Source organism: Stigmatopora argus, chromosome 7, assembly GCF_051989625.1.
Source record: "Stigmatopora argus isolate UIUO_Sarg chromosome 7, RoL_Sarg_1.0, whole genome shotgun sequence".
In the NCBI taxonomy this organism is placed as follows: Eukaryota; Metazoa; Chordata; class Actinopteri; order Syngnathiformes; family Syngnathidae; genus Stigmatopora; species Stigmatopora argus.
Window position 1 is genome coordinate 15,384,027 of NC_135393.1, and position 13,947 is coordinate 15,397,973.

The 13,947-nt window shown below is 38.0% G+C and overlaps 2 protein-coding genes and 1 long non-coding RNA gene across 3 annotated transcripts in view; 1 reads left to right on the plus strand and 2 right to left on the minus strand.

Moving 5' to 3' along the window:
* Positions 1 to 674: 674 nt before the first annotated feature.
* Positions 675 to 2,048, plus strand: LOC144077930 (uncharacterized). The gene is made up of 4 exons (XR_013301133.1): positions 675 to 727; positions 940 to 956; positions 1,309 to 1,394; positions 1,892 to 2,048. It is a non-coding gene; the product is annotated as an uncharacterized LOC144077930 (long non-coding RNA).
* Positions 2,049 to 3,509: 1,461 nt separating this feature from the next.
* On the minus strand, positions 3,510 to 5,063 carry spink4 (serine peptidase inhibitor, Kazal type 4). The gene is made up of 4 exons (XM_077606040.1): positions 4,921 to 5,063; positions 4,169 to 4,188; positions 3,889 to 4,007; positions 3,510 to 3,620 (listed from the first exon to the last, which is right to left on the minus strand). The coding sequence occupies exons 1-4, from the start codon at positions 4,970 to 4,972 to the stop codon at positions 3,557 to 3,559; spliced, it is 255 nt and encodes an 84-aa protein (XP_077462166.1). The 5' UTR covers positions 4,973 to 5,063; the 3' UTR covers positions 3,510 to 3,556.
* A 995-nt stretch (positions 5,064 to 6,058) lies between these two features.
* LOC144076993 (phospholipid-transporting ATPase ABCA1-like) overlaps positions 6,059 to 13,947 on the minus strand; it is a 34,856-nt gene continuing 26,967 nt past the window's right edge. The window contains exons 36-49 of the mRNA XM_077604415.1: positions 13,764 to 13,933; positions 13,510 to 13,687; positions 13,299 to 13,414; positions 12,561 to 12,705; positions 12,352 to 12,475; positions 12,143 to 12,272; positions 11,847 to 12,030; positions 11,174 to 11,280; positions 10,914 to 11,055; positions 10,653 to 10,787; positions 10,462 to 10,565; positions 10,291 to 10,383; positions 9,964 to 10,207; positions 6,059 to 7,983 (exon numbers count right to left, since the gene is read on the minus strand). Coding sequence (XP_077460541.1) covers positions 7,840 to 7,983; positions 9,964 to 10,207; positions 10,291 to 10,383; positions 10,462 to 10,565; positions 10,653 to 10,787; positions 10,914 to 11,055; positions 11,174 to 11,280; positions 11,847 to 12,030; positions 12,143 to 12,272; positions 12,352 to 12,475; positions 12,561 to 12,705; positions 13,299 to 13,414; positions 13,510 to 13,687; positions 13,764 to 13,933 — 2,016 coding nt within the window. The 3' untranslated portion in view covers positions 6,059 to 7,839. The remainder of the gene's footprint in view (positions 7,984 to 9,963; positions 10,208 to 10,290; positions 10,384 to 10,461; positions 10,566 to 10,652; positions 10,788 to 10,913; positions 11,056 to 11,173; positions 11,281 to 11,846; positions 12,031 to 12,142; positions 12,273 to 12,351; positions 12,476 to 12,560; positions 12,706 to 13,298; positions 13,415 to 13,509; positions 13,688 to 13,763; positions 13,934 to 13,947) is intronic.

Genomic DNA, 13,947 nt, shown 5'->3' on the forward strand with positions numbered 1-13,947 from the left:
GGTAGGCTGATTGGACACTAAATTACCCCTAGGTACGAGTGCGAGTGTGCATGGTTGTTTGTCTCTTCATGCCCTGCGATTGGCTGGCCACCAATTCAGTGTGCCCCCCGCGACCCTAATGAGGATAAAGCGGTTCAGAAAATGAGATGAGATAAATAATGACTAGTCCATTAGAATGGCCACTAGATATTTCAGCGTAAACAACCCTTAGCATAGTTCATATATGTAATTGACATTTATGACATTATTTACCCCCAAAAAGTCAAATCAATAGGATAGAAGCAATACAAAATTTAAAAAGAGATTTAAGCTGTTCTTCTCAATTATTTTCTTTTATAGCACCATGTTTTCAATGCCCCATCACATCCAGCAATGTTTTATTTTTGCTCTAAATTCCGAAGAATATGACGTCCTACGTTCCATATTTTAATTGTGAACAAATATTTTGGCAAATTATTTCACTTTTTAAAGTTAAAAGAGTATTACGGGAAATGACCGTTTTCGCAATGTTGCTTTGACAAATAAGCCCTGGTCAAAATACAGTTTTTTTCGTCTAAATGTTTGCGGTCATAGTTCTTGTTTTTGTGTGCTGACATTGATCGGTACTGAGCGGACTCCAATAAATGCACAACACCGACTGAGTTGCAACAGTATTTTCACGTACAAACATTCATCATGACTGGGAGAATTCTTCTTTTGGGCTTTCTGCTCGTCTGTGTCGTTGCAGGTAAGCAAATAAAATCAATAAAATAAAATCAAGGACTTGATATACAACTTTAAATGGGAAGCATCCTCTCAACATTCATAACCAGCAACATACTACAAAATCCTTAAAATCCAAATGAAATGTATTTTTCACTGTTTACATATTGGTGATATTGTCGAAAGTATTTGCATGAAAGGCTGGACTCACGAAAGTATTTACTTCTTTTTTTACAGGCATAAAGGCATTAGAGGTGACTATTATTTACGCATTTTATAATCAAATACAGTCATTCTTAATAAGAAGCTAATGCTCTGGTAATATTTGGTACATATATTCATTTGGTTTCATTTAATTATGTGTTTGGGAAAAAAAATACCAAATTCAATCAGTTATGGTCGCTAATGCTAATAGAAGTCAAAACCATTTCGTATAGGAAAGATGGCAGTGATCATTATGTCAGTTTCATTTGAGCTTTGCACTTCAATGGTCACTGCCGGGCCTTCCAGTCAAAGTGGCTTTGACGTTTATTGGCATCAAGGGCAGCCAAAGAGTTAATCATTTATTTTTCTCGTAACATAGGGTGTTTTTGCTTTATCTCTCAGTCATCTTCCCCTGATGAATCGTCTAACAATTGCATGTGCAGTTCTGATGGAACAACACAACCCAATGGGTGTGCTCCCTGTCCCAAGTGAGTACAAACACATACTACACAAATAAACAATAAGGTGGAAAATTAGACTTTCAATTGTGAACTCTGATTGATTACAAACTATTTATTTTTTCCGTTGTGCAGCTAATAGAAATTTATGCCATGACCGTATTGTCTGGACTCTCAATCACAGTTTTTATCATAGTTTAGGGTGAGGGTTGTGACTTATGCTCTGTGTTGACTTATATAATTTCACATTATTTTTACACTAAACTACAAGAAGGCTCCAATCTGGTAATTGTTTCCTCCCACTTTTTTCTAATTTTTATTTTAAACTTTCAAGACAACGGTCACTCGTTTTGGATTTTATAGTTAAAAAGAAATCCCCCCAAAATGATACTTTGTGTGGTTTATTTTGGCTATTGTGACTTATACTCATGTATAATGTATAGTCCAGAAAAAGTTCCCAAAAAATCAAACGCTTGAGCGGCTCAAGCAATTTCGAGTAAAATGTCGTCTATTTTCTCTTGACGTAGGAAGCCACCAGTTCGGATTGACATCCCGAAACAATGGGTACGCGTAGTGCGCAACGTGTAGGACTCCCAAATGGTCTGACGTGTCGACTTTGTTTGTTATTTTAGCAGCCAATGACATACAACTGTTCTGACAATAAAATGATTTGCAAATCCTTTAGCCTGCCTCTGTATGACATCACAGTTTTTTTCCTTAATACATAACAGAGCCTGCCCCGCGTTCACATGGGTTCAATATTGAGTGTAAACATTTTCTCAATCAAATCTTTTTACTCTTATTTGCTTACCTGCAACAACACAGAAGAAATCTTCCAGTCATGATGAATGTTGGTAGATGCAAAATCTCACATTGGTGTTGCCACACAGTCAAATCCATAAGAACGTTCATTTCAGTCCAAAAAATGAACACTTTAGCTGGAAAGATTAGGATTTTCTGCCAAATTTGTGTCAGCTCAATCATTCCAATAAATACATTAAAAAAACAAAAAAAACAATTAGTACTTTCCCACACCTGCTTCTGTCTTTTTTTAAAGATTCAGACTGCCTATAGATACTTCTTTTACACTCTTATGGTGAACACAATGAGTGGTAAAAGTATTTTCAGAAGTTAAAGTGAATGCATGCAAGTAGACCAGAGGTGGCCAAACCGGTCTTTGAGGGACACTGTGGGTTTTTGTTCCAACCAATCCAGCACAGACACTTTAACCAATGAGATTTCTGCAGAAAACAAGAAGCACCTGACAACAATCCACTGATTGCACTTGCACTTTGTTGATTAGTTTGTCCACCCCAGAAGTAGACATATTGATGTTTCATATTTTTATGGACACAACAGAAATGATGGCCTATAAGTGCCTTAAGTGATGTGAAAACACTACAACAAAAGTTCTCCAAAGGTGGCTTTGGGTTTTGGTTTTTCTTCCAACTGGTCCAGCACAGACACCGTTTAACCAATGAGGTTTCAGCTAAAATAAGCAGCACCTGAACATGAACAGATTAAATTAGTGAAAGAACTGATTGGTGAAAAGGTGGAATTAAATGCTGCACCAACTGCAGCCATTAGCGGAGAGATGAACCTAGTGGCCATTTTAATGGACTAGTCATTAGTATTTATCTCATCTCATTGTATGAACCGCTTTATCCACACTAGGGTGGCGGGGGTGCTGGAGCCTATCCCAGCTGACTTCAGGCCAAAGGCGGGGCACACCCTGAATTGGTGGCCAGCCAATCGCAGGGCACGAGGAGACGGACAACCATTCGTGCTCACATTCATACCTAGGGGCAATTTAGAGTGTCCAATCAGCCTGCCATGCATGTCTTTGGAATGTGGGAGGAAACCGGAGTACCTGAAGAAAACCCACACAGGCCCGGGGAGAACATGCAAACTCCACACAGATGGACCGACCTGGATTTGAACCCAGGTCCACCACTGTGAGGCCGACGCGCTAACCACTCAGCCGCCCTAGTCATTATTTAGTCGACTCAAAATTGATAGTTAAAAATAATACAGGTGAGTTTGTTAGTAATAAAGATTTTACATTTTAGTTCTTTCTTGGTAAACCCAACTGATATTATTCAATCATAACAAACCTTCTACCATGTTTCAGCCATAAAATCACAATTGTTCACATCATCATCGTAGACTTTTATTATCCAAAACATATTTCCTCATAGCTGTGAATCAGCCACACAGGTTCCATCGTGATTAATTAAAACAGCCGCCTGAGTTTTCCTGTAAACACAAAATAGAGCTGTTGAACTTTGGCCTGGCATGATTGTGTATTTTTTAAAATATTTTTTGCATAATCTGTCAAAGAGGATGACTCAGAGGAGAGGAATGCTACCAGGAGTCAAACCTCTTTCTTAACAAACAAAACAACAACAAAAGAACATAGTCTCCTGGGTAAAGTTGATTGCCAACGTTCATTTTAAAGCACAAGATAATGCCTGATGATCCACATGTTTTTGTATTTTGCGTTGGTGTGCAGTGGCGTACTTACTGTCTGTGTACACAAAGGATACACTCGTTGGCATATGTATTACCATCACTACCACACACAGGGGCTAGGTTTAAGGGGCATGCCATAAGCATCCCAGGATCAGTATTTTGACAATATGGCTGCAGGGAAAACGTAAAGGGAGCAAAATAAGAATATTGGCTTGTACAAATATGCTTTTTTCTGTACAATAAATGCTGCATATTTTACTAACATGAATATTTTTTGGGATATGGAGTCATACATTGTGGTTTTCACACATATATACACAAAAATTACTTACTGTTCTCGGGGTTGCTTTAGCTGGGAAAGTAAGAAGAAATGGTGACTAAAATTATTCATCTTTCAAATAGAACATCAGTATGCAATACGTATACTGAAAACAAATTTAAAAAAATACCCAACATGGTAATCAATTCTGTTGTTTTTAGTCTGGTGGCAGGTAATGTCAAGAAATGGTTGTATAATAACCTAATTAAAGTTATACAAATATTGGTAAATATTTTTCAGCATGGGCGGCCCAGCGAATGAGTGGTTAGCGCGTTGGCCTCACAGTGGGGGACCTGGGTTCAAATCCAGGTCGGTCCACCTGTGTGGAGTTTGCATGTTCTCCTCGGGCCTGCGTGGGTTTTCTCCGGGTACTCCGGTTTCCTCCCACATTTCAAAAACATGCATGGTAGCCTGATTAGACACTCTAAATTACCCCTAGGTACGAGTGTGAGTGTGCATGGTTGTTTGTCTCCTCCTGCCCTGCGATTGGCTGGCCACCAATTAAGGGTGCCCCCCACCTCTGGTCCGAAGTCAGCTGGGATAGGCTCCAGCACCCCCCCCCCACGACCCTAGTGAGGATAAAGCGGTTCAGAAAATGAGATGAGATAAATAATGACTAGTCCATTAGAATGGCCACTAGATTTTTCAGCGTAAACAACCCTTAGAATAGTTCATATATGTAAATGACATTTTTAATAATTACAGTGTGGGATGTATAAAATCATTTTCCAAATGATGAATAAAAAAAATTCAAAATGTGAATACCTGCTGCCACACAGATGAGAAGAAGTCCCAGTAAAAAAAGTTTTCCTGTCATGGTGGCTGTTGTTGTCTGAATATCGCACTCAAACTGACACTTGCAAGGAAGGTGTGCTTATACAGGTAGACTAAATGGGTGTGGCCGTGTGGGAACACTGCAGGTGAATGTGATCTGTCAACATATAAAACTCGCTTTGCACAGTAAACACACACATGCGTGCGCACACACACGCGTGCGCACACACACACGCGTGCGCACACACACTAACTTTATAATTAGAGTCTTTTCCTGATTGTAAAGTCTACAGAAACACTTATTTTTAGGATTTGGCTTTTGTATAGTTTGTGTCCGTCCAATCAGCTTCCCCATGTCTTGCACAGGTGTTTGTTCATTTGGCAAATCAATTTGTTGCTCTTAGTATATCCTCAATTTACTGTATAAAAAGCCATTTTGTGACAGAGAACGTATGGCAAGGGTTTCAAACTCAGGTTGGTTCGCGGGCCACATTAACGTCAACTTGATTTCATGCAGTCCGGACCATTTTGGATATAATATGTAGATTTTTTTTAATAAATGGATTAAAAGAACTGGATTAAAAGCCCTGAATATTCAGTTTTTTATAGATCTAAAACAATGTTTATTTTAGCTTTTTTAATACATTTTTAGATTTTACAAAATGATTTTTGAACTAAAAACAGAAAAAAATGATTAAAAAAAATTACAATTATTGATTTAAAAGGGGGAAAATCAGGAAATTTTATATACATCTATACGTACTTTTCATTTTAATTTGATCCTAAAACAGAATGAATCATGATTTACTTTCCCGGGCCACACAAAATGACGCGGCGGGCCAGATTTGGCCCCCGGGCCGCCACTTTGACACATGTGACGTATGGTGATTCATCCCACTAAAAAAGACTATTTGGGTGAATTCCCACGAATTATTCAGTTTATAATATACTTTCTCAGATTTTTCAGTCTGCAATAAAGTTACAGCTGATGTTTATGAAAGCTATTTGAAAAAAATGTTGAGCAATCTTTAGTTATTTCAAGTGACCTAAAGCAAAGCAAATATGACATATGCAAATAGACAAATTCATCCTACACATATGATTTAAACTAACAAGTTAACAGAGACCATTTTCTTTTCAAAATGTATGAACTTTATTTTAATAGTTACTGTACACAAGGGGTAACAAACTCAACACCTGTTGTTTAATACTTGTGAAAATGTAAACGAATGATAATATCAAGCAAAAGAGGAATAAATCACCACATTGGTTTGATCGGTTTCAGTGATTACAATTTGACATTCTTTCAAAGTCAACTTTTCATACCTATAGCGCATCACATTTCTTTTTGGGTGTACTCGTAACTGTCTTTAAGTCATTCTGGGGTCGACACCAGCTTTCAAAGCTATGAAAACTTTCAATATTTTTAATTTTTTTTAATTTTTTCTGAACATTGAGCACCGCTTTTCAACTCTTGACACAATTCTACATATTTGGTCATAACACTAATTCAATAGACATGGTCCCTAATGGTGTCCAGTCATGGCAGCACAGTCAGAATTAGTTTGGCAACTTTTCTACATACAGTAACATATGGAAATTTGTTTCATTTGACCTAATGGGAATATGACATGAAAGCACATTTGAAATTGTACAAAACAATTGCCTCTTCAGTATTCTGCTGGTTGAGCTCAATTTGGCACAGAACTGGATGTTACGTCATTTTCAGTAAACATCACCATCATTTTTACTGTACATAACATTAACCATCTTTAGTTCCATCGCAAAGAAAGCAGAATTACATCCAAAATGTACAGTACACGAGTGCTACCTTTTCTTTATCCGCCTTATCACGTTCTTTTAGATTGAGCCCCCGTTTCTGTGACGTTTGAATAACAACAAAGCAGCCCGCAAGTTTTGCCATACTCACAATATAATGCTGAAACGCCACTATGATGTGTGTACAGGCAAAAAGGAGAACGATACAATATCACGATTTTCATCGTGAACAAGTCCATCACAGATCGCACATCGTGTATAGACATAAAAAAAACAAGTTTTTTTTGTTTTTGTTCTTTTAAACAAGGAAGGACTTGTTTTTCTGTACAGGAAAAACAGTTTTTGTGCTTTGTCACTTGGTCTTATTACTGTAATGTACATTCCTTTCCAGCCTAAATGTACGTCGTCGTTGTTGTTTTAATGGAGTGCTCACATTTCTTCCGTAGCCACCATATACGTTAGGCACTATAAAAAACTAAGTCATGACAGTAGGAACCACAAATATAAAAGAGAATGCTATCGATCTTTTTTTTTCTCAGTGAAAAGCAAATTAAAACAAGGACTCGTTGTGAATCAAATTACAAAAGCGGTCACAAAATTTGCGGTTCCTCCCTTGAAATGTGTTTAATTGTTTGCGTCACATCTTGAATTATTATAAAACTGCTTCTGGTAATGAAAATCTGACCCTGAAAAAGGTATTAAAGTCTTTTAAATCCTTCAGAAATTCGCAGTGAATGATACATTGAACATTCTTTTTTTTCCCCCTATAATGTAGCTTTCTACTTTTGGGGAAATGGGCTTTCAATTAGACTTCCATTGAGAGAGTAGCACGGCTACTTTTCCAGTCAAACAAAGCGTGCCGATTCCACTTCAAGTGTCCACGGTGAAGGAGAAGCACCAGTCTCCAACCCTCCTCACGCAAGTGTCCTCTCGTATTAAATATATAGATTTCTTGCATTGATTTGCATGGAGTTCAGTGTGTTTCACAATACCTGCAGTCTCTGCCTTGTCAAATCTTGAGAGGCTGTGCGTTGAACAGCAGGTCCACTGACGATTCAAATAAAAACAAATTTAAAAACAAAACAAAAGCGGACATGTCAACGTAGTCTTTCTCCCGCTTTGAGGGTTTTATCAGACGCAGCTCTCCCTGGTTTTGTCATCCGTGAGGAAAGAGTTGAGCTGGGAAATGTCCACCACCACCGCGTCTCGTTTGCCCAGGTGGAGGTCTTTCAAGTGGTCTTCGTCGCTTTGGTCCTTGGCAAAATTTACAAACACCTGTGGTGGAGAGAAGACTGATTGGATCACCTGCGACTACAAATTAAAAACAAGTGTGCATGTTCGAAAGAGATATTATGAATGTAGTCAGTGTTTTTTAAATTCACATACATATGTATATATATATATAGATACATCCATACATATATATATATGTGTATATATATATAGATACATCCATACATATATATATGTGTATATATATATAGATACATCCATACATATATATATGTGTATATATATACGTGTATATATATATATTGGATTGGATTGGATTGGATTGGATAACTTTATTCATCCCGTATTCGGGAAATTTCGTTGTTCCAGTGGCAAGAGGGTGAGGATGCAGGAATAGGAAAGGCATTTTAGACATTAATAGATAGGTAATAGATAGGTAATAAGTAGGTCAAGAAATAAATAAATACATGAATAAATATATAATCAAATAAGCGTGTTGCTTAGGACATATATACATACATACATACACATAAATGTACATGCATGCATACGGTAGGTCTTAACACAAAGCCATTTTTTTGTTAAAGAGCCTGACAGCTGATGGGAGGAAGGATCTGCGGAAGCGCTCCTTCCTGCAATGAGGGTGCCGCAGTCTATTGCTAAAGCAGCTTCGGAGGGACTCCACAGACTCATGCAGGGGGTGGGAGGTGCTGTCCATGATGGACATCATCCTGGTCAGCATCCTCCGCTCTCCCACTTCCTCCACAGAGTCCAAAGGACAGCCCAGAACAGAGCTGGCCCTCCTGACCAGCTTATTCAGCCTGTTCCTGTCCCTCTCCGTGCTCCCGCATCCCCAACAAAGCACTGCATAAAACACTGCAGAGGCCACCACAGTGTCGTAGAAAGTCCTCAGCAGTGTCCTGCACACTCCAAAGGACCGTAGACTCCTCAGTAGGTAGAGGCGGCTCTGGCCCCTGTGTATATATATATATATGTGTATATATATATATATAGATACATCCATACATATATATGTGTATATATATACGTGTATATATATATACACGTGTATATATATATATATACACACACACATACACATATACACGTATACATACATACACATATAGACATACATATATATACATACATACATACATACATACATACATACATACACACCCACACCCACATACACATATATACACAAATATATGAATTTAAAAAAACACAGACTATAATAAAAAAGAATAACAAAAAATATATATATATAAAAAATGATTCGCACTTTTGGTAGGGCCTGTTTTTATTTTAGGAGAAACCAAGAGTAAACTAATGTTAAAGTAACAATAGTAAAATAGAGAACAAAAGACCAAATAGGCATCTATTAATAATATTTCAGATAATGAGACCCTAAAAAATGTGACTATATATATATATATATACACATATACACATATACACATATACATACATATACATATATATATATATATATATATATATATATATATATATATATATATATATATATATATATATATATGTACACATATATGAATTTAAAAAACACTGACTATAATAAAAAAAATAAAAAAAAAATATATATATATATATAAAAAACTGATTCGCACTTTTGGTAGGGCCTATTTTTATTTTAGGAGAAACCAAGAGTAAACTAATGTTAAAGTAACAATAGTAAAATAGAGAACAAAAGACCAAATAGGCATCTATTAATAATATATCAGATAACTAGACCCTACAAAAAGTGACAGGTTGTCGTGTTCCACAACTTCGGCAGTGTATCATACTATGAAATAGTGTGACAATACGGTATTTCCCCCCCTAGCATTTATTACCATAACTAAATTTTATTAAAAAAAATGTCATTCCTTTTTGGAGTCCTTGCTATGAAAGTGTGAAGAAATCAAATAAATAAGTAAATCAAATGCGAGTACTTTTTGTAATGATAAGAACTCATCTAATGATACAACCAACCCAAACCCCCAGAAATGGCCTTACTTGGTCTAGTGTGGTCTGAGAGACAGAGTAGTCCTCTATCCTGAGCGCCTCCTTGTTGGTGGCCAGCAGGGAGAAAATTCGCGCCAAGGAGGTGAGGGAGGATGGCAGTTGGTACTGAAGCATGTTACGATGTTTCTCCTTCAGCGTACTGCCCGGCAGTTCTTGCTCGATGAAGTCAATCACTGGCTTGAGGTCCGGATCTGGTCCAGCCACCCTAAGGATGATGGTGTAACCGTCTCCAAACCTGAAGAAAAATATGATGGCATATTTTAGTCATCATCACCTCGCCGTGGTGCATATATGTGGTTTTCTGCATTTTTTTTGTACCTGTTTTTTAGGTGCTGGACACTCCCCAGACAGCGGAACCTGCCATTGACCATGATGGCCATTCTGGTGCAGAGTGCTTCACACTCCTCCATGCTATTGAAAAAAAACAAAAAAAATACATTTACTTGGGGAAAATAATGACTTGAGATTGAAATGTTTGTTAAATCGAACCTGTGGGAGGTCAGGACGACAGACCGGCCCTCTTTGATAATACTCAGTATGGCGTTCCACAGGGCACGCCGCGCTTTCGGGTCCATGCCTGTTGTAGGCTCATCCTGTTCGATATAAAAAAAATGAGATATTGAGGTCATGAGAATGTATTTCATTTAGAAGCCGTTAAATTGAGTCTGTCTTATTCCTACCAGGAATACGACTGGCGGTCCTCCTATGAGCGCGATGGCTGTGGACAATTTCCTCATGTTGCCTCCACTGTAGCTCCCTGCTGATTTGTCAACATACTTGACCAACCCCAACTTTCGAATGCCCCACTCTGCCACCTAGCGGAGAGAACCATACATCAACCCGTAGGTACGATAAACTCATTTTCGTTAGATTTCGGATATATTTTGAATAGAAAAACAAAGGGATTTGGTTCTTAACGAGTGTTTGCGTATGTTACTGACCTCGCACACTTCCTTCTCCGGAACACCTCTGAGAATGGCGTAGAACTCAAGGTGCTCGCGTCCCGTCAGCAAATCGTTGATTGCATCGAACTGCGGACAGTAGCCCATGTTCTGATGCACTTCATTGATTTCTGTATTCACACTGGAGTAAAGCACATACACACAAGGAAGATTGTCATTTCCTGCAAAGAAATGCTAATGACATCAAAACAGCATTTAGATTTAGAACCTTTTCCCGGACTCTATGTTGCACGTCCTACCTCTTGCCAGCCAGGAAAGCCTCTCCACTGGTAACCACCGAATCGCCCGTCAACATTTTAAACGTGCTAGTTTTCCCAGCTCCGTTAACTCCCAGCAAGCCAAAACACTGGAAAAAGAAAAATAACATTTAGCCATTTTACTATTTCCACTGGAAAGCAGATTACTGGTTTAACATTTTAAACTATCCAGAGATGAGCTCTAGGGCCTCATTTCAATGTATCTACACGATAATGGAAAAACCTGAAATTGCGATTTATTTAAATTTAAATATGTTGCGATGTTAAATTTACAAAAAAAAGGTTTTACAGAGTAATATTTCATTTTTTTGAACAAAGTAAGTTTTAGAAGTCATTATATTGTTTATATTATTATTTGTACCAGAACATGTCAGGGGACTACAATTTTAAGGAATTTTAGGCTGGTGTGAAAAATTGAAATACTTAAGAAAACGTACTTAATTCCATTTGACAAAACTTTCATGATAATGACTTTTTATCGGTAATATCGGCTACAGTTTCAAAATTATAAAATTTTGCCCGTTTGGTGCCGAGTAGAAGCATAACATTTTAGCACAGAAGTGTCCAAGATTAATGGATCACTTAACGAGTAGCTGTCATTGCTCATTTATGTCAGCCTAGTCAAGAGCAGAAACATGTAAAACATATTTCCTACCTCGCCTGGAGGAATGCCAACACAGAGCCGGTCCACGGCGGGTTTCTGCTTCCGCTTATAAATTTTAGTGAGCTGACGGAGCTCCAAAATGTCGGCTTGCCCCGCCCCGCTGAGAATTCTCTGCCGTTCCCTCGCCACGTCTTCATCCTCTTCTCCGATTGGCTTCAGGTGACTGGATGATGACCTGTAAAAAGATGAGGCCATGCTGATTAAGAATATCTTTTTGGTCAAAGTACGTAGGTTTAATTATTTTTTACAGAAAATAGATGTTTATAATAGAATTCTTCAACACGCACCTGGCCTTGATGCAGAATCGGTACTGAATGAGGACAGTGATGGAGAAAAAGATGACTCCCTCAATAGCCATTGCAAACAGGTTCTTTCCAACCATGTCCCAGGCCAAAGGAGAACGGAAACGGTTTTCCCCTGCAGGTTAACCAGCGTCTTGTTAAAAACCTCAAGAAGCTTGTCGCCATTCATCCGAGATGAAGAAGGTTGTGCTTACCAAATCTTTCCAAAGCATCCGCCATGGCTTGATTCTTTACCATGTCAATCAAGCCTCGGCCCAGACAGAAATGGGGGAAGATGAGGAAAACGTTCTTCAGGATGTCATTGATACCGCCGATCTCCTGAAAGGATTTTAATTGAAGCCTTGATATGACAGAATTTAACACAGAAAAAAACATTATATGGTTTAAGAAAAGTTTTATTTACATTGCCTCCAAACAGCTCCAGGACAAATGTGGACACGCTGCCGTTTATTCCGATCAGTATGTTGACACTGGTCAGAACCACGTAGGCCGTGCTGGGTATCTTAAAGAAAAATGAGGCTGGGTACATCAGAGGTGTGATGGACCATCTGGAAAGGAAGCAGAAAGGACAATTTCCATCATTTGCTTAAATGCAGGATTCTAAAAATATGAAAACAAACAAGAAAAAAATGTTAAAACATGCATAACAAACTACAATTATATTTATCTATTTCTAAATGTATATATATAAAATATATACAAATAAATAAATTTAATAAAAAATATATACATTGATAAATTTCTTTATAAATATAAAATATTTATTTATTAACTTACTTAGTACCTATCTATTCATGTCTAAAATGCCTTTCCTGTATCTGCATTCTCACCCTCTTTCTACTGTGACAATGGAATTTCCCGAATACGGGATGAATAAAGTTATCCAATCCAATCCAATAATTTGAAAAAAAATAAAAAAAATATGGAAGAACGGTAGTGGGGGCCCTCATTGTTTATTTTCCAATAAAAAGTCACGTGTAATGATCGTTTTGGACAGATTTGGAATCAATAGAAGAATTTTGTCACGTAACATTGCAATGAATCACCAGATCGATTTTTATTTTTATTTTTTTAAACATCTTGAGTATTTGCAGTGTGCATTCAACTGCGTATCACATTAATAAAAAATGCTCCAACTTACCCGTACAACAGAAGCAGCAAAGCTAGCACTGGCAGATTAGTGGAAGAGACGTAAGCATCTTGTTGGAAGCAGATGAAGATAATGATGACTAGAGTGGCGGGGACAATGTAGTTACACTGAGGAAAAAGGACCAACATAAAAACACTTGAATAAGTGAAGTAGTGTAGAAATCCATAAAAAAAATTGGTGTGCTTGGAGAGGAACGTCATACCATATCCCAAAGAAAATTGGCCAGCCAGTAGAGAAAAGGTTGCACTCCGCTAATGAACTGCAAGTGTTTTGCCTTGTTCACCCTCTCCTGAATGAGAAAGACAACGAAGCTGGCAGGTACAAAGGACATGGCGAAGATCACGCAGATGGACACCAGCACGTCCACTGAAGTCGTCATCCTGAGAAAAAAGGAAGTCACAAATGTCATTTTCTCGTCAGATAGTTGAAATTTATAGTCCGTTTTAGCCGACTTACAGAGCAACTTGGGACAGCTGCTCCTTGGTAAGGTTGAGGGGATGATTATAGGCATTGATCGCATATTTGGCCGGGTCTTGGCCAGCTGGTAAACTTGCTCTGAGGATGCCATTGTTCATCACGTTTAGAAAGGAGCCAATGCTGTGCCAGCCCTTGTTGTTGAACCAAATCTGTGGATGGATGG